The 27853-nt window shown below is 34.6% G+C and overlaps 1 protein-coding gene across 2 annotated transcripts in view; it reads right to left on the reverse strand.

Moving 5' to 3' along the window:
* The window catches only part of XPR1 (xenotropic and polytropic retrovirus receptor 1), a 218528-nt gene that overhangs the window by 59738 nt on the left and 130937 nt on the right, over window positions 1-27853 (reverse strand). For both annotated transcript variants that reach the window (XM_077902071.1, XM_077902072.1), the window contains 5 exons: window positions 27102-27203; window positions 14318-14541; window positions 12096-12245; window positions 11745-11828; window positions 7141-7222 (listed from right to left, as the gene is read on the reverse strand). In XM_077902071.1, coding sequence (XP_077758197.1) covers window positions 7141-7222; window positions 11745-11828; window positions 12096-12245; window positions 14318-14541; window positions 27102-27203 — 642 coding nt within the window. The remainder of the gene's footprint in view (window positions 1-7140; window positions 7223-11744; window positions 11829-12095; window positions 12246-14317; window positions 14542-27101; window positions 27204-27853) is intronic.

The raw sequence follows: 27853 nt of genomic DNA on the forward strand, positions 1-27853 counted from the left end.
AACGTATATTACATGACTAAGACAATGATGAATATTCAGAGTGTATCAGTTTCTTTTTCCTTTCACTTGAAGAAACCTCGTTTTTTCCATTAATTTGACAAATATTTATTAGATGCCTAATATATCTAACACCACTCAAAGAGCTGGAGATTCAGTAATAAACAACAGAAAAAAATACCTGTCTTCTGGAAACTTTTTTCTGTATAATATCAGATAACAAAAGGTGTTTTTGTTTGTTTTAAAGATTTTATTTATTTATTCAGGAGATACAGAGAGAGAGAGGCAGAGACATAGGCAGTGGAAAAAGCAGGCTCCCCACAGGTACGAGAGATGCGATCCCAGGACCCCAGGATCACACCCTGAGCCAAAGGCAGATGCTCAAACACTGAGCCACCCAGGTGCCCTACAAAAGGGTTTTAAAGGGAAAAAAAAAAAAAGGAGGGAAAGGAAATGAATAATGATGATATTAGGTGCTATTTTAGGTATGGTGGTTAAGAAGATTGTCAGTAGATGACATTTGTAGAGATCCTTTTTTAAAAAAAACAAAATAAAAAACATGTAATTACTTATTTTAGAGAGGGAGGGGGACAGAGTGAGGAGAGACAGTCTTAAGCAGGCTCTGTGTTAAGCGCAGAACCCAACATTGGGGTTGATCCCACAACCCTGAGATCAGGACCTGGGGCGAAACCAAGAGGTGGACATTTAATCAACTGCACCACCCAGATGTTCCGACATTTGCAGAGATCCTAAGTAAAAAGAGAATGAATCCTGTGAATATACAGAAAAATATGGCTCCAAATAGATAAGTACAAAAGGCCCTAAGATAGGTATGAGGCCGATGCTCCAGGAACAGAAAGAAGACCAAGGCCACTATAATTGAAATAAATGAGAAGTAAAGTGCTAAAAAGCCATAGGAAAATCAGACAGGATTTTATAGTATTTTGTCAAGACTTAAACATTTACTCCAATGTATAAAGCCAATGAAAGGTTTTACACATAAGTGGCATGACCAAGTAATAACTTTAAAGGGCTATTGCAGCTGTTAATTGAAGAAGAGACCACAAAGGATCAAGTATGATAGCAAGATTAATTAGCAAATTGTAAATAAGAAACTATGTATGGTTTCACATCCTGATTCCTAAGCAAAAACCATAGATATAACAATCAGGAAACAAAAATAATACGCCTAAGGCCCAAAGAATACACAATAAAACCACTAGAGCTAATAAATTCAGCCAAATTGCAGAGTACAAAATCAACACATGAAATTCAGTTGTCTCTGTATATACCTGCAATGAACACTCTGAAATGAAATTAAGAAAACAATTTCAATTACAATAGCACCTAAAGGAATAAAACACCTAAGAATTAATTTACTTAAGAAAGTGAAAGACTTATTCATTAAAAACTACAAAATATTGCTGAAAGAAATCCCATGTTCATGGATTTACAAGACTTGATATTAAGATGGCAACAAAGTGTTTTGCAGATTTATTACAATCCCTATCAAAATTCCAATCACCTTTGTTTTGCAGAAATGAAAAATTGATCCTCAAATTCACATGGAATTACAAGAGGCCCCAGACAGCCAAAACATTACTGAAAAAGAGGAACAAAGTTAGAGGTCTCACCATTTTGTGGTTTCTAAATTTAGTATAAAGCAGTGTGGTATTGGCATTAAAACAGACATACAAAAAAAACAAAAACAAACAAACAAACAAAAAACAGACATACAGACAAATGGAATGGAATTGGGAGTTTAGAAATAAATCTATATATCAATGGCTGGTTGGTTTTCAACAAGAATGCCAAGACCATTCAATGGAAAAAAATATTTTCTTCAACAAATGGTGCTGGGACAACTAGATAGCCACATGCAAAAGAATGAAGTTGAATCCCTATCTCACACCAGGTACAAAAATTAGCTCAAAGAAAGAAAAAAAATAGAGAAATCAGGCTTTATCAAAATTATAAACTTGGAATGGCTGGGTGGCTCCTGGTTGAGCATCTGCCTTCAGTTCAGGGCATGATCTCAGGGTCCTGGGATGGAGTCCCAGATCAGGGTCCCCACAGGGAGCTGGCTTCTCCCTCTGCCTATGTCTCTGCCTCTCATGAATAAATAAAATCATTAAAAAAAATTAAAAACTTTTGTGCATCAAGGGATGTAATGAAGAAAGCAAAAAACAATCTATACTATGAGAGAAAATATTTGCAAATCATGTATCTTGGTAAGGGTCTAGTACCCAGAATATATAAAGAACTCTTGTAACTTAACATTAAGAAGACAACTCAAATAACGAGCAAAGGACTTGGACAGCCATTCCAAAGAAAATACACAAATGGCCAATAAGCACATAAAAAGATGCTCAATACCATGAGTCATTAGGGAAATGCAAATGAAAACATTAACAAGATACCACTTCATACCCACTAGGATGGCTATAATTAAAAAGTAAACAAATAAAATGGAAAACCACGAATGTTGGTAAGGGTGTAAAGAAAATGGAGTCCTCATAAATTGCTGATGAAAATGAAAAATTGTATAGCCTCTATGGAAAACAATTTTTGAAGATTAAACACAGAATTATCACATAACTGAATGATTCCACTCCTAGGTATATATCCAAAAGATCTGAAACCAGGTACCCAAACAAAGCCAAGAATCTGCATATTCACAGCAGCACAGTACATATTAATGGGTAGAAACAACCCAGTATAGTACATGTTCGGTTTTGGTAGATACAACCAAACCATTCTCCGAAGTCCTATACTCATTCGCTTTAATCTTCATGACATTTCATTGCACTGAGCTAACATCATTTAGTTTTTTAAACAATTCTCAACTGATGGAAATTTGAGTGGTTTCTAAGATTTTGTTACTATAAACAAAATGGTAGTGAATACACTTGTCTCATGTATGTCCTTGCACCCATATACAAGTATGTCTGTAAAATAAATTTCTAGAAATAAAACTGCTTAACCAAAGTGATTGTATTTAAAATTTTATATCCATTACCAAATTATCCTCCAAAGAGATTGAAACAATTAAAAAAAAAAAAAGAAACAATTAATACTTTTACTATTAGGGTACAATTAATATTTTTACTATTTCACACGTTTTTATGTACTTTAAATGGCCAAATTCATATCTTTAGCAAACCAAAAAATGAAATATAATATATTGTTATTGTATCAAATTGAGTAAAGGTTACTAGAAATCTATAAGAGAACAAGTTTTTAAAAATCTGAATCAGGTAATTTTTCAACTTCAAGAAACTAAATATCTGAAATATGTGAATTTCAGACAAATTATTAAAAAGGTCATATCCCCTTGGGAAACTACAGCAATTACACACATTATTTTTTTATATGAATGAAAAAAGAATCGTGCTTGTACATGCATTACTACTGCTGTACTTCTCTCTCATCTCTCAACACTCTTATCTTTTAAGTACCCGCTGGGAGATAAATAAAGATAGACAGCTGGCTTTATATTTACCCTGCCTCCTCTCATACACACACAAAGATCAAACAAAGGAAGAGTTCTGAGGGGAGAGAACATAACGCACCACACTAAATGCATAAACCACACACATTAAAAAAAATTAGACTGTCTCACAAAACAGTTTATGTTTACAAAAGAAAACAAAACCTCAATTTGTCCCTGAATTAAAAAAACTTTTCAATGCACTCATAAAAAGAATGAAGGTTATTTTTTCTTATTATTTAGTGATGATAATTATCATCGCATTCATCTTGAAAATAAAAGAAAAAACTTCACACACAAATGATTGAGGTTTTTCTTAGAAAGAACAACTACTATCACATACACCATATTATTTATATTGATGTAGTGCTTCACAACAATAAACAGGTTTTACTTCTACTTCTGTTTTTTAAAAAGATTTATTTGAGAGACAGGGAGAGAAAGAGCACGGACTCGAGTGAGGGGAGGGGCAGAGGGAGAGGTAGATGGGAGACAGAATTTCCAGCAGACTCAATCCCAGAACCCTGAGATCATGACCTGATCCAAAATCAAGAGTCGAACCCTTAACTGACTGATCCACCCAGGTATCCCATGTTTACTTATAATTCTTAGCTGATCTCCATGAAGTGGTCTCAAACTGTATCATCTAATATTCTCCTTCACACTAGGTGAATTTATCATTTCTCTCCTTCATAACCCATTCCCTCCTCCTATGCCCCACCCTCTTCCCCTATCAACTAAATCTCTGCTTAACTATCTCCTTGTCTTGGAATGCTTTTCATTCCATCAGTGTCCAGCATAAATGCCATTTCTTCCATTAAGTCTTCCCTGATGCTTTCATTTAAAAGTAATCACTTTGGTCCTTCGGCTTGCTTAGAACATTTAACATTTTCTGTCTTGTAGTATATTACTACTGTTTTAATATACGTTTTAATCTCCCTGGCATAATAAACTTCATAAGGAAAGGGATTCTCTTATCTAAAGACTTAAAAAGTATCAAGCATAGTCATGAGATATATCAAATTTAACTGTTGAATGAGTTTCTAAAACAAAACTATAAATCTGAGGTAATAAACTCACCTAACAAATAAGGAAATTATTTCAGAGAAGTTAAATGATATCCTTAAAGCCAAAACAATTAAACAGTAGAGCTGACACTAAAATCCAGGCAAGACCTTTTGAAGACAAGTTAGTGTTCCTTCCCTAACAGCTAGCTTGAAAATCTAGGGCTGGGTTTTTTATTGCAGTATTTCCCTGTAGTTTATATAAATAGATTGCATTCATTTAAAGAAATAGAACTAGATTAAAATATAATAAATTATACCAATATTAAATCATGAGCTTATAGTGGACCATAATTATTAGATACAACTTTTAGTAACTGGGAGGAAAGAGAATTCTAAAAACACAAATGAAAACACACTATCAGAAGGTAAAGTTCATATGTTCTCTATGAGCCATTACAACTCGGGTCATAATTTATAATTGACAATCCTAATTAAGGAGAATGTTAATGAGGAAAAACAAGTTCAGTAAATTTTTTCTTAAACATCTGCTATATGTGTAGCACTGTGTTAGAAACCTGAAATACAAAAATGAAAAATACACAGTCCCTGCAATCGAGAACAGTACGACAGTAATAGAAACTTCTTTGTTCAAGCACTATTGTGATTACTCAACACTGAAGATAGAATATGATGGATATTTATACAATACCATCTGTTTCTAAGTCATGTTTCTTTGCAGATTTACTGGAACAGAATTTAATTCTTTATTAATGGTTCACAGTTATTATAAGCCTAAGCACACACTCTTGGGGGTATACCAGGATTATTTGCTCTTGAAGTCCTTGAATGCAAGAACCTTTGAGATTTGTCTTTTTGCTGTTTGTGCTTTCTGTTTATCATTTAATTTTATCTCTGCCCTTCTCTTCCATCCATTCTAGCTTCCACTAATATTTTTTGAACCCTTTCTATGGCCCAGGTGGTATTCTAATTGCTGGAGATGCAATGGTGAATAGGAGACAAGAGTCCAGGGATCAAAGAACTTATATTCCAGTGGGAAAACAGAAGAAATATAAATATGTAATATTATATCGTATACTTAAAAGTGCTCTGAAGAAAACTAATGTAGGCTGAAGGGATAGAACAGACTTTTTTAGAGAAGGATAATTAGGGAAGGCTTTAGTGAAGAAGTGGCACTTGAACAGACACTACATAAATATATTCACATAAATATAGTGAAGGAGTAAGCCGCACAGACATCTTGGGGAAAAGCCTCTTATGCAATTGCATGTAATTGCGTGAAAGCAGGGGGAGAGGATGAGAAAGAGGAAGAGACTCTCAAGCAGACTCCATGCTGAGCCGAGAAACCAAAAAAACCACATTTTAAGGATAAAGCCATAGAATCTGCTGATGGATTGGAGATGAGGTATGAGAGGTTAAAGAGAGGCTAAAGGTTTTGGCCTGAGAATCTGATAAAAGGTGATGATATATGGAAAAGAAAGTATATTTTGGGATAAAAAAAATTTGTCCATGTAAGTTAGAAATGCCCACTCTAAATCCAAATAGTCAACCAGATATCATTCAGAGGATAGAGTATACATACTTGAGTCATTAGCATACAGATAATACTTAGCCATAGGCTTGAAAAAGATTGCCTAGGTAGGAAATGAGTGTCAACAGAGAAAAAGATTGGAGGATTTAGCCCAGCAGTATTGCTCAACATTTAGATGTCACAAAGAAGAGAAGAGCTACCAAAGGAGATTGTCAAGAACTGTCAGCAGAATGTGATTTCCCAGCAAAACCAAGTGAAGAAAGAGTTTTAAGAAGGAATGATCCACAATGTCAAATGCTGCTGAGGGGTATGTCAAATTCTGTTGGGAGTTTTAGTAAGATAATACCTCCCTTGCTGTTATATCATTTCTTGATGCTGGGAGTGCTTTTACTTTCAGCAATTCCTCCTACCTTTAATTCTTAACTTCTATAGAATAGGAAATTATATAAACATGTTTCTTAAAATTATATTCAAAGTAATTGCAAATACATTCTGGAAAGGATGTGAGAGAATCTCCAACAAGCAAAGTGAACGAGCTTTAGTACATGAATTTTTTAATCTTATTTATTCTCAACTGTGATCAAGGAAGCTGAGGTTCTTAATGTCTGAACTTAGAAAAAGTATAAAGAAATTGTACATAAAAAATAGAAAATGATGGGGAATAAAAGTCATAAACTAGTAATGTTTTAAAGGATAACTAAAGATTTTTTTTTTTTTTTAATTTATTTATGATAGTCACAGAGAGAGAGAGAGGCAGAGACACAGGCAGAGGGAGAAGCAGGCTCCATGCACCGGGAGCCCGATGTGGGAATCGATCCCGGGTCTCCAGGATCGCGCCCTGGGCCAAAGGCAGGCGCCAAACCGCTGCGCCACCCAGGGATCCCTTAAAGGATAACTATATTCAAAAGGAAAAACAAGCCACACAAATGACCAAACACCACTCCATCCCTCCCAATCATTTATAAGAACAAAAAACTTAGCCCTGACAAATTTCTCTTTTAGTAGTAGCTTTGTTTTACACTAGTTTTGATAAAGGAACAGAATATAACAAAGGCATATCACTAAGGATAATTTAATTCCAAATTTAAACAACTTACCGGCAAGCACAAGGGTAATATTCAGTACAATGAATATTCCACAAAATAGGCCAACTCTAAAAGTAGTCCATGCTGGTGCGGGCTGTAGATGGAAAAACAGCACACTGAGTACAGGGCAAAATACTGCATATATTTAGTATATGCAACAATAAATTAAGTAGTATGAGTCCCAAAGCTCTACTATGAAAAGAAAAATAATTTATTAACTGAATTTTTATAAATCAGAACCAAGAAACATCCTTTCATTCTCCTATAATAGAAAATAGATTTCCTAGTTATTCGAATATCTTTAGAGAAATCTGAGTTACTAAATAAAAAAGAATTTAATCTTAAAAATCAAATCATATATACACTGAATTTTTCTTAGAGAAGAAATCTAAGTGCAACTTCATTTTTACAATGTTTATATCTTTAAATTTTGTATGTCACTATTACTCATATTTGGTACTTATGAACCATGGAGACAATGGCAAAATTAAGAACACTTATTTTCTATATTACTTATACTATTAACACTGGGGTAATTTAAAGTGAATTTTTAAGGTATAATAGAGATTCTCCAGAGACTCAGAATCTCCAGAGTGTGTAGGTACAAAAAAAAAATATTTTTCTAATAGTAGTTTTATATTTAGGAAATGATAAAAGAAAATCAACCGTTTTTAAATATTTGCTATGTTATAAAGAGCTTCTCTTTTTAAAGGTGGTATTACTTTCAAGACAGTTTAAATGTTTTCTAAAAATTCTTTTTCTCCTTCCTTCCTTCCTTCCTTCCTTCCTTCCTTCCTTCCTTCCTTCCTTTCCTTCCTTTCCTTCCTTTCCTTCCTTCCTTCCTTCCTTCCTTTCTTTCTTCTTTCTTTTTCTTTCTTTCTCTTATTTACTTGAGAGAGAGAGAGAGAGAGAGAGAGAGAGAGAGAAATGTGGGGCGGGGGAGGGTGCTGAGGGAGAGGGAGAAGCAGGCTCTCCACTGAGCAGAAAGACCAACTTGGGGCTCAATCCCAGGACCCTGAGATCATGACCCGAACTGAAGGTAGACACCCAACCAACTGAGCCACCCAGGTGCCCCTCTAAAAACTTTTAAATGAAAAAAAGCATTGAGACTTTCTCTGACTTACACATTCATCAGTAATAGGTACCTGAATTGTTAGCTTAAGAATGAAAACATCCAAAAAAAAAACAAAAAACAAAAAAAAGAATGAAAGCATCCAGAGGGAAGATGGTTATTTGTATTTTCAAAAAAAATTTTTCTAGCTTAAAAAGTTGTGTAATTTATCATTTACAAAAGAATACAAATAACATATCTGGACTGTTAGGAATTGAATAATAAAATGTACCTGCACCTATCATCCATCTTCAGAAACAGAACATTTCTATTACTTTTCAAGTCTCTACCCCTGCCAGATCCATAACCTTCCTTCCTCACCAAGGATACTTAGCTTTACTAAGTATTTCTTAGCTTTACTACCTCTTCATGCATTCAGAAATACCTGAATTTTTCAAGATTACCTTTCTTATTTGTAATAGTTTTATAAGACATATACTAAACTGCACATATTTAAAGTGTACAATTTGATGTTTTGATATGTAAACACTTAGGAAATTATCACCATAATCAAGACAATGAACACGCTGATCCCCCTACCCTGAGAGATTCCTTATGCCCTTCTGTAATGCTTTTATTCTTACCACACCCCATCTCACCCCACAACCCCTGACAATCATGGATCTACTTTCTGTCATTATATAGTAGTCTGCATTTTCCAAAATTTTAGGTAAACAGAATCATACAGTATATTCTCTTCTTTGGTCTGGCTTCTTTCATTCAGAGTAATTATTTTAAGATGCACTCATGGTTCTATATATCAATGTTTAATTCCTTCTTATTGCTGAGTAGTATGCCATTGTATGGATATATCATACTTGTTTATCCATTTCCCTATTGATATGTATATGAGTTGTTTCCAGTTTTAGGCTATTATGAATAAAGTTGCTTCAAAACACTTGTGAAACTTTGTGTGCATGTGTATGAAACATTTTTTAAAGGATTTTATTTAGTAATTTAAAGAAAGCTCTACACCCAACATGAGGTTCAAACTCAGAACCCTGATCAAGAACTGAATGCTCTACTGACTGAGCCAGCTAGGTGCCCCTTTTGTATACATCTTTATATGAAAATATGCTTGCATTTGTCTTGGGGTAACACCTATGAGTATAATGGCCAGATTATATGGTAGGTGAAGTTTCAATTTTTAAGAAACTGCCAAATTGTTTTTCAATATGCTTGCATCATTTTACTTTCCACTAGCAGCATATGAAATCTCAGAGCTTTGTTCCTCCAACAATTAGTGTCAATGTTTTTAGTCATTCTAATAGGTGTATGTTACATCCCTATAGTTTTAATTTGCATTTCCTTACGACTAATGATACTGAACAACTATTCATGTTTACTTGCTACTCATACACCTTTGATTATTCAGATCTCTTGCCCATTTCTAAGCTGGGCTGTTTATTTTCTTATTTTTGAGTACTGGAGTTCTTTATATATTTTGAATGCAAGTCTTTTATCTACTGTATTTTTTACTAGTCTGTTGCTTTTCTTTTCATTCTCTTAACATTGTCTTCTGAAAGCAGAAGTTTTAAATTTTAATGATGTGCTTTTGGTTTTATTTCTTAGAAATCTTTGCATAAACCAGTCATCAGGACTTGTTCCTATATTTTCTTCAAAAATGTGTAGTTTTAGTTTCCATGTAAGTCTATGGTATACTTAAAATTAATTTTTGTGTATAGTATAAAAGATGTGTGGAAGTTCGTTCTTTTTTTTTTTTTTCACTTGGAAGCCAATTGCTTCAGCATCATTTGTTGAAAAGATTTTCCTTTTTCCACTTACCTGTCTTTACATCTTTATTGAAAATCAGTTGTCCGTGTATTTATTGATCTAATTTTGGATTTTTATTGTTTCATTCATTGATTTACTGATTTTGACATTAATACCACATTGTCTTGATTACTGTAGTTTTAGTAAGTTTGATATGAGGTAGTATCGATCTTTCAACTAAGTTGTTCCAAAACTGTTTGGTTGTTCTTGGTCCTCTGTATTGCCATATAAATTTTTTAATTTGCTAACCAGTTTTATGTACGTATATATATATATATATATATATATATATATATACACACACACACATTATATTACATATTATGTATATATTATATTATGTATATTATCATATTACATATTATGTATATATAATATATATATAATAAATATAAAGGACTATTGAGATCTTGAGCTGGATTGTGTTGCATTATTGATCAATTTAGAAAGAAATGATAACTTAGAAATATTGGGTTTTCTAATCCATGAACATGATATATCTCTCATGCATTTGTCTTTTTTAATTTCTCTCAGCAAAGTTTTATAGTTTTCAATGTAAAGGTCTTACACTCAATTGTCAGATTTATCTCCACATAATTAATTATAAATAACATTTAAACATTTTTTATTTCAAATTGTTCTTGATGGTATATAAAAACATAATTTATTTTATATATTGATCTTATAGTCTACAACCATGCTAAATTCATTTATTAGTTCTAGTAGCTATTCTAATGCTTCACAAGATTTTTCTACATAGGTTACCATGTCATCAGCAAAAAACCCCACCAATTTTAGTTCTTTGTTTCTAATCTGAATGCCTCTTCCTTTTTCCTATCCTACTATACTGGCTAGACTCCCTAGTACAATGTGGAATGAAAGTAGTTAGACTGAATATCCTTTTTTGTTACTAGAGGGAAGGTACTCAGTGTTTCACCATTTAGTATGATATTGATTAGAGTTTTTAGGTAAATGCCTTTTACTAGGATGGGGAAGCTCTTTTTATTATTGATTTCCATTCCATTGTGGTCAGAGAATACTTTATGATTTAATCCTTTTAAGTTTATTGAGATTTATTTTATGAAACAGAATATGTTACCTAAATATTTTTGGTATAATTACTGTGTAAATGTCATTAAATAATTTTTTTTTAATGTAACTATGGCACTTTGGATGAAGTTATGTTGTAGCCCAGCATAACTGAATCTTCCCACCCAGTATCATTAAATATCTAATATTAAACATCTAGTGACCATATCATCAAATAAATCTCTCAGTAATTTGGGGAGGCCAAGAAGTTAGCATGTTGATAAGAATAAATAAGAGAAGGAATACAGCATAAGAAGAGAAGAGTGGGAAGACATTACAATTCATCATGAAGTAAGATCTGGTACTTCATTTTTTAAAACAAAATAACAAAAGTAACAACTATTAAAATTTGGTCGACATTTTTGTTTTTTTTTTTAAGAGAGAGAGTAGCATTGAGGGGCAGAGGGAGAGGGAGTGAGAGAATCTTAAACAGGCTCCACACCCAGTGCAGAGCCTGATAGGGGACTCAATCTCAGGACTCTGAGATCATGACCTAAGCTGAATGGACTGAATCATTCAGATGCCCTTGACATATTTTTTTAAAGTAGTGAAACTAGAATATTTTATCAACTAAACAAATTGTGTTGATTACTAACTAAATAGGCAAAACTAACCAACCAAACAACTGGAAGTAAATACTAACCTGAGCAGCTCCCAAAGGGGGGACACGTAATCGTTTCATAGCTTTTTGTCGGTCACCATCTTCAAGTTCATTAGTCACTACAGCCTAGAAAGACACATTCAATTTTGACACAGGTTCTACTAATCTTAAGTGATACATAAATAATTGTGAATCATTTATGTACATGGTATTCTGAAAACCTCTTGGTGAATGTATGCTGATAAAGCAAAAGAAAAAAAATCATCAGTAAGAATATTTTATTCAAAGCTAGCAACTAATTACAAAAGGAGAATAGAGATGAGGAATTAATTCATTAAAAATAAGACATTAATGCTCTTGAAAATATGTGGTACATAAGTGAGATTACTGTACCTCAGTTTCAGAGATGAGCTGGTTGATTTTCTTGCATGTATAAAATGGGGCCACTTCAACATGAGCCACTCGCCAATCTGCTCCACGGGAAGTTTCCAGGATTTTGTCATGCTTTTTGAGGATTTTTCGAAACCCTGTAAAATTCAGATTCTAAAGAAAGAAATGGGAAAAACTACTATAATTTCCACCACTACAAAAGAAGAAAAATAATAAGCACTACACATTGATGAGTTGACTTTAGAGTGAGTACTGAAGGAAATAACAATGCTTTCATATAAGCATTTACTACTAAAAGGATAAGATTCTTCTTTCTCGAGGTGCCTGGGTGGCATAGCTGGTTAAGCGATTGACTCTTGATTTTGGCTCAGGTTGTGATCTCAAGGTAGTGAGATCGAGCCCCACATGAAGCTCCATGCTCAGTGAGGAGTCTGCTTGAGACTCTCCCCCTCTCCTATCCTTCCCCACCATGTGCTCTCTCTCTCATAAATAAATCTTAAAAAAAAAAAAAAAAAGACTCTTCTTTCTTATTCCATCCATTTATTTCAAGGTAGTATGCTATCAGTAATAAAAGCATCCTTGAACTATGAATCCTATTATTTCTATATCAAGTAAATTAATGGAAGTCTTAAACTCAAAACATTTTTTTACATTTTTATTTCAATTTTCTCATGTACAAAAAGGCTAATTTATATTATTTTGCTTCATGATCAAAAGAATATTATTAGAAAATATTTTGGATTTATCATACACTGAATACATTTATTAGTTCTTTGTTTTTGAAGGACTGGTATAGGTATGTATTTTCCCTCTACTATGAGAGTATGTATGAAACAGCATAGAAAAGGGAAGATGATCTATTTCTTATTTTTTTAAAGATTTTTATTTATTTATTCATGAGAGACATAGAGAGAGAGGCAGAGGGAGAAGCAGGCTCCCTGTGGGGAGCCTGATGTGGGACTTGATCCCAGGACTCCGGGATCACGCCCTGAACCAAAGGTAGACACTCAACCACTGAGCCATCCAGGTGCCCCAATTATCTTTTTCTTTTTTATTTATTTTTTATTTATGATAGTCACACAGAGAGAGAGAGAGAGAGAGAGAGAGAGAGAGAGAGAGAGGCAGAGACACAGGCAGAGGGAGAAGCAGGCTCCATGCACCGGGAGCCCGACATGGGATTCGATCCTGGGTCTCCAGGATCGCGCCCTAGGCCAAAGGCAGGCGCCAAACCGCTGTGCCACCCAGGGATCCCTTATCTTTTTCTTTTAACTTTCATTTTGCTTCCATCGATTCTCAGTTTGGGGATGGAGTGCGAAAAGAGTCAGAAGCAGTAATCATACATACAGGGTTTTGTTGATAATGGGTAGGAGCTTGCACTTCTCCATTTGTGTAATATCAAAATACTACAGTTTTCTTCTTTTTTTTAATACTACAGTTTTCTACATTCTCAAATTGCTGTTCTTTGATACATGCAAAAAAAGCAGGAAACTGTGGATTTGCATAGTTTTTTAAACCAAGGTTTCTAAATTTGCTGATCACATATCCCTATCAGTAAAAAAACTGAGCACTCCCTCTGAATGAGACTTTGCTTGCTTGCTAGTTTGCTTATAATTTTTGTCTCATACTTTAACACATCATCTTAAACACTCCTAGGTGCATACACCTTGATTTAGAGATTGCCTTCAATTAAGTTTCCTTTCTCCTCACTCTCAATATATTCTTACAGAATAGCCAGCTTTAAGGAATAGCGAATAGAACAAAACTTTTATAATTAATAATTATATTATTAGTGTTAGTTTCAAGAACTTAACTGTCTAATTGCCTTTGTGAAATTTTGCTATAGGCTTGGAGCAATGTAAAGCTCTTACACAGCCAGCAGCAGCTGGATAGACATATATAATTTCTTATTTCTACTTACCACTACACCAAAGATGCCTCTAAAAATAGGAAGCAAACCATGAATCAAGGGTTACTTGTGCACACTGTACAGAAGGTTTTAGAAACTAATCTTCAAAAACAGAAGTCTTATTAACATTATTTTGTCACCTTTAATACATGTTTTTTAGCCAATTAAAACATGTAAAATCACATTAAGAACCTAAAAAATAATGACATGCAAAATAAAGAGTTCCCTTTTTGGATTGGCACATTAGTATAGTTCAAGGTTGATTCCAAATTTCCCAATTATTTGAAAGTTCCATTCTCCAGAATAAGAATCTAAGTACCTGATAGTTCTGCAGCAGGATAAGACTGAGGTAGAACTCGCTGAAGGCCAGTTTAAGGTCTTTAATATTCCTATGTTGGACACGTTCCTCATGGGACAAGTGGAAGACTGGCTTCCTGCGCTGTCGCAGTGTAGTAACACCAGTGCTCTCTTTCTGGGCATCCAGTGATGACTGAAGTTCATTCTGAAGTGTAGCAAACCTGCGCTGAGCCTCTGCAAGCTTTTCTATAAAAAACAAAAAACAAAAGAACCCCAAAACCCAAAAAACAAAATTTCAAATTAAGATAAAAAAAGCTGGTAAAGTTCTCACTGACTTGATTTTTTTTTTTTTTTTACTGTTAATTTTGTTCTGCTTCCCTAAAACTTTTAGGAAAAAAATGTAACATGTAGTATTTAGAACTGGATACGAAAAAAAGTGTTTTTGGTATAACATCTCATCCTACCATTCTATCCCACATTTCCCTCCCTTGCAAAACCTCAAGTGTACCTTTTTTTTTTTTTTTTGCAGATAAAGATATAGAATCTAAAAAGCCACTAAAAGTGAGAATGCAAAGTGGTACAGCCACATTATAATTTGGAAAACCATTTGTCAATTCTCAAAAAGTTAAACACAGAGTTAGTTACCTTAAGATCCAGCAATTTCACTCCTAGGTATATACCCAAGAGAACTGAAAATATATGTTCACACAAAAACGTGTACATATACGTAAATTTGTATTCACAATAGTCAAAAAGTGGAAACAACCTAAATGTCCATTCACTGATGAAAGGATAAGTGAAACATGGCATGCATAATATAGATATAATGGAATATTCACTCATAAAAAAGAATGAAGTACTAATACATACCATAACATGAATGTATCTTAAAGAAATCATGGTAAGTCAAAGAAGCCAGACATAAAATGCCACATATTGTTTTATTATTATCCATTTATATGAAATGTCCAGAGTAGGCATCCAGAGACAGAATGTAGATTAGTGGTTGCCAGGTTCTAGGGGGCAGGAAGAATTAGGAGTGACAGCTAATGGGTATGGGTTTTTTTGGAGGCAATGAAAATGTTCTGGAATTATATAACAGTGATGGTTGTACAACCTTGTGAATACTTATGATTTGAATCTCTCTCCTCAGGACAAATATTCTGTCTCTTTTAAAGGCTTATGTGAGTAGGTCAGGTTCACTCAGGATAATCACTCATTCTTAAAGTCAATTGGTTTGGGACTTTAATTACAGCTGCAGAATTCCTTCATAGCAACACCTAGGTAGATGTTTGATTAAATAATTGGGAGAAGGTAGAGAATACACTAGAAGGAAGGGATCTTGGATTCCACCTTAGAATTATGCCATGTATTTCTGAACTGATACAAATTTCTGGAGATTCCAAATGCCACTTGGTCCAGCAATCAAATGGAAATTTATAGTGTTCAGGTGACAGATGAAATACTAACCAAGGTTTAACTCATTATGGATCCACTTGGTCCACACACTCACATTATGATTCTTTCTCCATTCTAGAACGTATAATTGGATTAGAAATATCAGGCCACTTGTTGAAATCTCCACGTTGACTATGACCCAGGCGTTAAGAGCCACTATTGTAGGAAGGACTAATGGAAGTTCCTAAAACTTCTTCCTATCACAATAATAACCAAGAGGCAAAAACACATCCCTAGGTTGTACCACCACCAGGGACTTGAAAGACACAGGGATGTTGGTATCTATGATATCCTCATTTAATTCATCTGTTTAGTCTGTGTGGAAGTTGAATGGATCTTGAAGAATGACTGTGGATTAGAGTAAACTTAAGTAGTCACTCTGGCAGCTATTATTTAGATGTGGTATCATAACTGGAGCAAATCAACAGAGCCTATAGCACTTAGTATGAAGCTATGCACCTAATTATGCAGCTTCTTATCTGGCAACAGACACCTGCATGGTCTTAGCCCTAGAAATGACACCATTCCCCATAAATACTGCTTAGCCACCTAGTAGCAGGTTGGATGCATTGGATGCATTGGATGCAGGAGGCAGAGATTTGTCCTCTCTGGACTAAATGTATTCTTGATATGGTTGTGCCTTTCTTGCTCATTAATGTTCCTGGTTAGCACTACCATCAACTGGAATGCCTTATCCATTTTCACGGTATTCTCCACAGCTTTGTTTCTGATCAAGAAACTCAATTAACAGCAAAGGTAGTAAAGCAATAAGCATATCCATGGAATAAAATGATCTTACTACATATCCAGAAATTGCTGGCCTAAAGAGAGACACTCCAAAGTGAGCTGGGAGACAAACCTCAGTAATAATTGGGTTCTGTCTTACAGGATGCAGTATTAAGACTATTATACTTATTGATGCTTTCACAAACATACCCAAAATACAGAGTCTAAGAATCAAGGGATGGAAATGGGAGTGGCTCATCTCACTATTATGCTAAAAATTCATTCAATTTTAGCTTACCAATCTGTAACTTGAGCTCTGCCTATTGGTTAGTTCTCAAAAGAAAATGCTTCTTTCAGAGGAATGCAACAATGGTTCTACTGAATTAGAAGATGACACTGCCACCTGGACATTTTGGACCCAGCAGGCAAAGATGTTGTTTACTGGTTAGTGACTCATCTTGATTACCAAAGTGAAAGTGAGTTGCTGGTACACAATAAGAGTAAGGAGGATTGTGTCCATAACCCAGGAAACTGTCTCAAACACATCCTAGTATTTCCGTGACAAGTAATAAAAGTTAGTGGAAAACTACAGAAATTAAAGTCAAAAATTGAGGATTCAGACCCTTCAGTAATTTCAGTTTGGGTCATTCCATTCAGTAAAGAACCCCAGCCAGCTGAGCTTCTGGCTGAGGGCACAAGAAATATGGATTGGTTTGTGGAAAAAGCAAATCATAGATATCAACTATGGCCTCTTGACCTTCTTGTTCTTTTACATAGCTTATATTTTCCTCTCTATCTCTTTCTGTTGTATTCTGGGTAACTACTTCAGCTCTATGTACAAGTGAATAAATTTTGTCTTAATTTTTACCTAATTCACAGGCTTAACTGGCTAAGATATTAATTTCAGTGATTATATTTTCATTTGAAAAAGTTCTGATTTTAAGATTTTATTCATTTGAGAGAGAGCAAGAGAGCCGTGCCATGTACATGAAAGGGGAAGGGGCAGAGGGAGAGATAGAAGCAGACGCCCTGCTGAGCAAAGAGCAGAATGCCAGCCTATCCCAGGACCCTCGAGACCATGACCTGAGCAGACACTTAACCAACTAAGCCACCTAGGCACCTCTCTAATTGGTTATCTTAAAAAGTCAGTTTTTTTTTTTTAAAAGTCAGTTTTGATAGTTTCTTTTTTGTGCATGGTTTTGATATTCTCTTTTAGGTCTTTAGCCCGATTAAGCATGTATTTTATTTTGTATCTAATAATTTTGCATATTTTATGCAGCATTTTACTGTTTTATACTAAGAGGTTTTCAGAATTTCTTCCTAGTCTTCCATATTATGAGAAAGAGAACTGTTCACCTAATTTTTTTTTCTTTTTTTTTTTTTTTTTTATGATAGTCACAGAGAGAGAGAGAGGCAGAGACACAGGCAGAGGGAGAAGCAGGCTCCATGCACCAGGAGCCCGACGTGGGATTTGATCCCGGGTCTCCAGGATCGCGCCCTGGGCCAAAGGCAGGCGCCAAACCGCTGCGCCACCCAGGGATCCCTAATTTTCAAATCTCATACTAAAAAGGCAAAATGAATCTCAAGGTTCTTTTTATAGAAGTCAAGCATTTCTATTCCAAAATTGTTCATCTTATTATCCTTCTGATCAAAAACAATATAGAACTTTTTGGTTTTCTTAGTTCACTGTATACTTAGTTATTCAGTATTTTTTTCATGATACTCTTAGATTAAAAGATACATCTGTCTAAAAAAATGATATATCTAACACTTCTGTTTTTTGTTTTTTTTTTTTAAGATTTTATTTATTTATTCATGAGAGACAAAGAGAGAGAGAGAGAGAGAGAGAGAGAGAGAGGCAGAGACACAGGCAGAGGAAGAAGCAGGCTCCATGCAGGGAGCCCAAAGTGGGACAGGATCCTGGATATCCAGGATCACGCCCTTGGCTGAAGGCAGCGCTAAACCCTGGGCCACCCGGGCTGCTCTCTAACACTTCTGTTTTATTAACAACTTAAGTACTTATGTCCTAACCACTTAAAAGCCATTTGAAAAAACAGCATACACAAATACAAACACTCGTATAATGAAAGAATGTGAGCATTTATCCAAGGTCAACAAATTAGTTGGCTGATTAAAAACTTTAGGTAATTAGTGAGACCCAAAATCCAGAAAATCATAAGTAATATGAACGATAAACCTTTTATAAAAAAAGATTTTATTTATTTATTCATGAGAGACACAGAGAGAGCCAGAGACAGAGAGAAGCAGGCTCTTCACAGGGAGCCCAATTCAGGACTGATCCCAGGACGTTGGATCACACCCTGAGCCAAAGGCAGAGGCTCGCTCAACTGTGGAGCCACCCGGGGCCTCCCGAACAATAAACTTTCATTGTTGGGAAATTAACATATGAACTTGCCATTTGTTTACCTTCCTTAGCCAGGGTTGTCAATATATAAATTTTATAATTATTTACATCTTTTATTACTTAGATACTAAAAATGAAAGAAGTCCAAAAACTGGAAAGAAAGAGGAACCATTACTTCCTGCGTGCCAGCAGCAAGTCAAGAAACAAATCCTGCACCATCTGGTAAACTCCTTACTCATTTTACAAGGCTGATCTCAAATATCATTTTCTATCTATAGTCCTTCTTACCTAAAAACTCTCAGGCACAACTTGAAACTCCCTTCTCATGAGGTCACAAATACACATACAAAGCACACTGAACATAATTCTTTTATGTTTGTTCACTGACTGCGTGCTCTCTAAGCCAATGCTTCTGAGGCAAAAAACAAACAAACAAACAAACAAAAAAACTTCATTTTTTAATGGTGAGAAATTTTTTAATAGCTTTTTCGGATATACTTTGCATAGCATTGCATTCACCTGCGGTAAACATAGTTTGTCAATTTTTAGTAAATTTCTAGAGTTGTGTAATCATCAACATAATTTTAGAACATTTCTAACATCCCATATACTTCTATTATGGCCACTGGCTGTCAATCCTCACTCCTACCCCTAGCCTCAGGTAACTACTGATCTCCTTTCTGTTTCTACTCATTTACCTTTTCTGGACACTTTTATAAATAAGGAATCATACAATATGTTGTCTTTTATATCTGTCTGGCTTCTTGGCATGATTTTGAGGTTCATCCATTTTGTATCATGTATTAATAGTTTGTTCCTTTCTGTTGAATCATACTATGTTGAGTGGATATACCACATTTCGTTTAAATATTCATCAGTTAACAGACATTTGGATTGTTTCTAATCTTTTTTTACTATATAAATTATGCTATTAACATTCACATTTAAATTTTTGTGTAGACCATCATCACCATCTTTGTATTGTAAGAGCCTGCATATAGTAGGCTGAATCCATCTTTGCTGACTGACTGAATGTATAGGAAAAACTTCTCTCTAATAATCCAAGTTCCCATATAGAAATAGAGGAGAAATAAATACCAGGGGTATTCTGCTACTTTTTTGAACTATTGTCTTCCTTAAGGGCAAGACTATCTAGAATAGCATAAGAGGGAGAATCCCTGGTTGGGCATAGGGGAGTATAAAGCATATGTAATTTGAAAAAAAAAAAAAGAAAAGAAAATCATCATTATTATAATTATTGGTGTGAGATTTTTATACTTAGCAGAAGAGTTTAATACTTATCAACAGGTTTAAAAAAGATGAAAAACACTGCTTTTGATACCAAGTGTCCAAACCTATGTTTCAATGACACTTCAGTTTCCTAGAGTCAGATCTTCTAAAATCTCAAACATCTGCGGCAGCACAGAATCTGGAAAAAGGTAGATGTGTACATAAAAACGTACTTTGGCCTGTGAATTAAAGTCTAAAAATATACTTAAAAATAAAAACAAATATTTCTAGGTAATTTTATAAATGCTGATGAAAATAGCCTATTTTGGCAATAAATTCCAATTTCTACTCATGCCAATATATCAAGAATGAAAGCAGATTATTACTTTAATATGTTTAATGCCATAGCTCTCAGATAATAAAATATTTGATAAAAATTTCTAAGAACCATTCAAAAACTTTCAAAGCACCTATATGTTCCTCAAAGAGCTACTGGGTTTACAAGATTTTTCTTAGTTTTCACCAGATTTATACATATTTTATTTTTAGAAAAGTGATTTCAGAATTATAACCTATTCTGAAGATATGCTATTATACTCTTATGCAAATGAAGAATAATTCTTGATAAAGTTAGTTTTTTAGAATATATTTATTTATATATTTTATTATTATTATTATTATTTTTTAAAGATTTTATTTATTTATTCATAGAGACAGAGAGAGAGAGAGAGAGAGAGAGAGGCAGAGACACAGGCAAAGGGAGAAGCAGGCTCCATGCAGGGAGCCCGACATGGGACTCGATCCCGGGTCTCCAAGATCACACCCCGGGCTGCAGGCGGCGCTAAACCGCTGCACCACCGGGACTGCCCTATTTATTTATTTTAAATTTTATATATTTATTTATTCATGAGAGACACAGGCAGAGGGAGAAGCAGGCTCCATGCAGGGAGCCCAATGCGGGACTCGATTCCAGGATTCCAGGATCACACCCTGGGCCAAAGGCAGGCATTAAACCACTGAACCACCCAGGGATCCCCAAGAATATATTTATTTTTTTATACTTATTTTGCAATGGTATAAGCTTGCTAATTCAATTTATGGATCTCAGTGTTATTTGAAATAAAAAATAAGTTTGTAAGAAGGGTGAGCCATACTAGATGATTCAGGATAGTTAATTTTATTATGTGAAATTTTTGTTCTGCATTTATTGGAATTCTTTTTCTTTTTTCAATAAAATATTTTATTTATTCATGAGAGAGAAAGAGAGAGAGAGAGAGAGAGAGAGGCAGAGACATAGAGGGCAAAGCAGGCTCCATGCAGGAAGCCTGATGTGGGACTTGATCCTGGGACTCTGGGATCACGCCCTGAGCCAAAGGCAGGTGCTCAACCGCTGAGCCACCCAGGCGTCCCTTATCTGGAATTATTACCTGCATCGTTACACCTCAAAATACTGAATTCTAAAATCTCCATGTATGAATAGAACATAGTATTCTTTAATTTTCTCTATAATAATAATTGGATCCTTATTCTCTTACAACTCCAGCACAGCAGACTATTTGTTATCCTCCTCAACCCCAAATATGTCATGTATTTTGATGTCACAATGAATTGTATCTGGATAGGTGTTTCCTTGGAAAACTGCACTCCACGTCCTCTCCCACTGTTTATCCCCAATATGCTCCTCCAAGAGCATGTGGAAATGCCTCTGCATTTTCAAAGATCCAATTTAAACTTTATTTCTTCTGGAGGCTTTTCCACAATCCCTCTCTTTTGCTCCAAGTAAAGTCAATGCTTCTTCCTGTCAGTTTCCACTGTACTTTGCAAAATTCTAAAACATCAGGTTATTATAGTATACATAAACTAAAAGAAATAGATACAACTGGTAAATAAACACATTAGATATAATCAGGTATATTTTATTCTACTATATTCTATTCATACATATGTTTTTAATGCTTGTGATGACCCCAGGTATTTTCATTTCCTGACCTATGTATTCGGTCATAACCTACAGTTTAAAAACATTAATTTAGATGATAGTCGACTTTTTTTATGAAGATGCCATCCTGCAACTGGGTTACTCCGTGACCAGGGACATTCCCCAACTTACAGTTTTAGAAAGAAAAAAAAATAAAATAAAATAGGAGGAAATGATAGTGGATAGTACATAAATAATTGTAATTTTATTTTTCATCAGGTATGTTAATAAGAAAGCAAGCCAGTGTGGTTGCTTTAATTCACATCCCCTACTTCTCCCCTGACCTTAACCTTCCCGCCAAACCCCATTTTTTAAAAGCTCTTAAGTAATGGATTCTGTTGTAATAAACTCAAGAGAATCATGATGTAGGGCAAAACAGTAAAACAATGGGAATTTTAAACCATATAACAGACCTATGATCAACCTGATTAATATATACTAATCCATGTCTTTAGACACATAGAAGCAAAGAGCTAAACCAGCCATTAAGTCATAATTTAGCTATGTGGGTACTAGACACATATAATCACTTGTAAACTGAATATTTATTATTTCAGTGAAAGAGATGCTTATGTTTTATTACACTCAGTGACATAACAATATAAAATGCCTCAAACTCGATAATAAAGAACAAACACATAACAGGATTATAGTTATAACTGTAACAGAAATAGTTCTAATATACAGTTGGTCTTGCATATATATGAACCCTGAAAATATTTTACAGCCAAGAAATAAATGTTTCTATTGCCATAATTTTCATACTTACAAATAACACTACTGTAATTCCTTTCCTTCTTCCTTCCCCCTTCTCTCTCTGTTTTTTGGTACAGTTTTTACTATAAGCTTGTAACACTGTTCTGAATTCATAGTAACTGAAGCCAAAAGATTAGGACAGGTAAGAAAAAACTGAGATTGTTTAGAAACAAAGGAAAAAGACTATTTAAAACACTCCAACCAAAAATAAATAAATAAATAAATAAATAAATAAATAAATAAATAAAGCCTTGCCTGTTTTAATTGTGGAATATTAAAAGCAACAGATATATTCTAAGATTTTGTTTTTATTTAAGTACATAAAAACACTGCTTCGAAGCTAAGTATTTTGAATGGAGAAAGCAAACTGGTTCTAGCAAAGACAAAAATGCTGTAATATAAAGTGATTAATATTACCCATGGAAAAGGACATTACTGATCACCACAAAAAAGATTTCTAACACTATAGCTTTCAGGATTGACACCATTTTTAGTACTAGAAGAGATCTAGGAGACTTTAGTGACTAGTAATGTTATCATCAAAAAGGAGTCTTCCTTTAGAAAACTTCCCTTTCTTCCCATGGTCTTCAAATATTAAAAGATTTTATCTGTTGGGGCACTTGGGTGGCTCAGTTGGTTAAGCTTCTGACTATTGGTTTTGGCTCAGCCAGTGATTTCATAGGTCCTGGGATCAAGCCCTGTGCCAGGTTCCGTGCTCAGTGTGGGGTTTGCTTGAGGATTTTCTCCCTCTACCCTCTCCTCACCTGAGTACTCTCTTTCCCTCTCTCTCTAAGATAAATAATTTTTTTAATTAAAAAATATTTCATCTATTAATATAAATGTTCATATTATATTAACCAAAATTATGTAATAAAACATAAAGAGTAATAAAATGACTTACATCAGGTTTTGTGAAATACTGACAAATAGCTTCTGATTCCTCACAGGTGGAACCCAAGAGGGCTGGGAATCAATTTGCTCATTTTACTAGCAAGTACATGGAAGCCTAGAAAGGTTAAATGGTAAACTTCTAAAAAAAATAGTAATAAGGTTAAAAAATCCAAAATGTAACTGGTAGGTAATAGAATTGATATGAAAATAAGTATCTACATTTTAGTAGTATTCACTGTTTTGTTTGGCTTTTATAGCATTTTGTTTGGGGTATTTAAAAGTTTCACTCAAGACTACATCTCACTTAAAAGTGACCATTCTGAGCAGCCCGGGTGGCTCAGCGTTTTAGGGCTGCCTTCGGCCCAGGGCCTGATCCTGGAGATCCGGGATCGAGTCCCATGTCAGGGTCCCTGCATGGAGCCTGCTTCTCTCTCTGCCTGTGTCTCTGCATCTGTCTCTCTCCCTCTCTGTGTCTCATAAATAAAGAAATCTTTAAAAAAAAAAGTGACTGTTTTTAGCTAACAATTAAATAATTGGTGAGATACAAGTGGGTGGAGGTAGGCTGAACTTATCCTGTATTATTTTTTCTAGGTTTTCTGTGCCCTAGTGTCTGAGAATTGCAGTCTATGAGACAAACTGCCATGGAGAAGGTGGCTAAATAAGGAGAAAAATAATATTGTCTAGGACAAGTGCCAAATTCTATTTCTGTCAATCATGTCTTCATATTACCCATCACTTCCTGACATGGCAAAAAGTCAGTCTGAAGACTATCAATTTGTACCTACTCTGTGGTGACATCAAGTGGCATGCCCTAGTGGCCCTGCCAATACACAGAGAAAAAGGAAGTCATTTAATAATCATAGCCTCCAAATTTTTAATTGTAGAAAGCCTAAAATTATTTCTGACAAACAATCAAATCAAAGATACCATTTTTCAAACTAGGGTTGTAAGACCAATATGGGGTCATTAAAAGCAATTGTGTGGATCATAAGTCAGCATTTTATAAGTCAAATAGAAATAAATATAGAAAATAGAATATATTACACATAGAAAGGATATTACTCTATGAAAATAATTTTAATTGTTTAAATATATTGCATATATACACATATATAGATGCATACAAACATACATAAAACACACATATCTGACTAGGTATAATGGGTCACAATTTATATACAGTTTTTACTATAACTTAACATATAAAAAATATGTATCTATTGTTAACAGTAGAGATTTCTTTTGCTGTATCTACCAAGAAGTATTATTTACTCTTTCTAAACTAAATTACCCAAGTAGAGTGGGGCTCAGAGATCCTTCCCCAAATCATAGCAAAAGAAAAATGCTAATAAACTTGACCTTGTATATCTTTCGTTTACAGCCTTAGGTCATATACTACAGGCTTTTCTCAGTCTAAACACTCTTTCCCCTGCAAGTGCCTTCCTCTTTTAGCTTCCTCTTCCTCATTCTTCATTACATGGCTGACCTCTCCTTCTCTGTCTATACTGCTGGTTCCTCTTTTCCTCCTACCTCCTAACTGCAGAAATTATCTTTGTTCTTGCACACTGCCATTTCACTGTACATTTTTCCCTAGCTGAAAATCTATTCATCACAGTTTCAAAAAATATTTCTATTTTGTCTCTGCATTCTAGGTGCTTACAATGTAGTGAAAAGGACATGCATGTATACTGTGCCCTTTCATGGCTCTGTGCCTCTGCATGAACTGTTCTCTTTGCCTAGGAGTCCAGCCATAAGTAAAAGATGAGGAGAAAAACATAGAATTAAGGCATTTGCTTCCTTTTCTGTTTCTTTTTTGCTAGACTTCCTAAGACTAAACCAGTAAAAAGGGAAGTCAATGATGCATTTATTTACTAATTCTTAGAAGAAATAGTTATTGGAGCAAAGTCTTAAGGAGCTAAAATTTAGTCAGTAGTTGTACAGATTTGCCACGGATTGAAGAGAGATATCTTTCTAAAAAGATTGGAAGAAAATAAAGAAGGGTAAGAATGTCAACAAGTATTTAGGGGGAAGGGTGGCATAGATATGCATACTATATTATACACCAAGAGGAGCTAAAAGTCTTTATTTAAAAAAATTTTTTTTAAAGATTTATGGAGAAAGAAACTCAAGATTATGCTGAGTTCAGAGTCTGACACAGGACTTGATCCCATGACCCTGAGGAGCAGGACCTGCCTGAGTCAAAACCAAGTCGGACACTTAACCAACTGCACCACTCAGGCACCCCTGAAGTACTTTATTTTTATTTGTAGAGTAGGAGGTATAATGAGCATGATGGAGAAGATGGTAGGGTCAGAGAATTCAAGAGAATGGTGTTGGGTTTATAAAAACATTTTGGAGGAGTGCCTGGGTGGCTTTAGTCAGTTGAGCATCTGACTCTTCATCTCAGCTCAGGTCTTGATCTTGAGGTCATGGGTTTGTGGGTTTGGACCCTGTGCTGGGCTCCATGCTGGGTGTGAAACCTGCTTAAAAGTAAACAAAAAAAAACCCACATTGGAGCATGGAAAAGGGCACTGATTAGGACCCATGGGCAGCTTTGAGGACATAGTTAAGAATGTAATAATGAATTTATACTAGTTCATATTTGTTCTACTGTGATTTCTGCCCCCCTGACTATCCTAAGCAACCTGTGCATAAGCATAAAGACAGTAAAAAAAAAGCTGCATTGGTCCACAGCTGGAATTTCACTAGGCAGAAGCATATAAGGCAATGAAGGTGAGGACATTAAAAAGCACAAGGGACAAGGTGCTTAACGTAATTGATGGAGAAGGAAGTAACCCTGGGAGGGGCCTTATCTACTGGAATAGATGAGGGAGTCAAGAAACTTGAGCTTTGTGAGATGAAAAGAGATATTAAAGGAATAGGGTGGTATATGAATACATATAACAGAATTTTAAAGGGTCAGACAGAAATAAATGGAAGTTCTAGTATTTTCTGCTCAACTTCAATAGCATCTTGTAGAGGACACTATAGAGACAATGCTCTAGAGAGACAGAAATGAATATTCAATACAATGGAAAGGTAAAGTGATGTAATTAATAAGCAGGAACTGTGTAATTCAGCTCTGAAATAATAAAATCAAACATCTGACTCTTTACAGCTTCAGACTGGACTTTAGTGAAGCTCTATCAAAGTACTGGTTCATAATGAGGTTCCCAAATCTTTGCAAATGCAAAATATTCTAGGCAATGACCATATTAGGCTTAAATATTGAGGTGCTAGATGTATTACTACCCCCAGCTAAAGAAAATATCTCTAAGTGCAGTACAGGAGAAAAACAAGCCCTAGTTTAAAAATGATGATAAAAAAGTTAAACATGGCAGTGTTGCTCTTTCCTTAGCAGCAGAAATTGTCTCCTGTATATTGTACCAAAAACCTACTCACCTGAATAAAACGTGTTGATTTTGGCAAGTTCCTTTTCACAGGTTTGGAAGAATTTTTCTTCAAACTTGGCAAAATACCTCTTTACTGTGTCTTCATCTGTAACTGAAGGCAAGGAAAAATTTAAATATCCAATGGCTAATAAAGAAAACTAAGGAAATAAAATCTAAAGGTACTACTTTCTTAGTCTTCAAAATGACAACAATGAACTGTGAACCATATTAAGAAAAGAGTACTGAAAGGCCTCTTAATAGGAACACATTATTTTTTAACTGAATAAGACTCACTAAGTCTCTATTATAATAAACTTATAGTGGTAAAAAAAAAAAAGTGTTCTAAAACTTCAGGAGAGGAAGACACTACTGTCGATAAAGGTGATCAAGAAAGACTTAAAGTGTTGGGAGTTGAAATGAGTAGGATTTAGCAAGAGTAAATATTTCAGGGAATAAATAAACAGAAAATGAATACATGAATATATAATATGTTACAGGAAAAAATGAGTTGATTGTTTCTACTATATTATATTGCTTTCTACTCATTTTCACTTAGCTGCACCAAATACAGGAAAAAAATTATAGACTGATGGTTATAAATTACATATTTTTTTTTTTAAGATTTTATTTAAAAAAAAAAAAAAAGATTTTATTTATTTACAAGAGTCACACACAGAGAGAGGCAGAGACACACATAGAGAGAGAAGCAGCAGGCTCCATGCAGGGAGCCTGATGTGGGACTTGATCCTGGGTCTCCAGGAT

The sequence above is a fragment of the Canis aureus genome, chromosome 6, assembly GCF_053574225.1.
Source record: "Canis aureus isolate CA01 chromosome 6, VMU_Caureus_v.1.0, whole genome shotgun sequence".
Taxonomy (NCBI): Eukaryota; Metazoa; Chordata; class Mammalia; order Carnivora; family Canidae; genus Canis; species Canis aureus.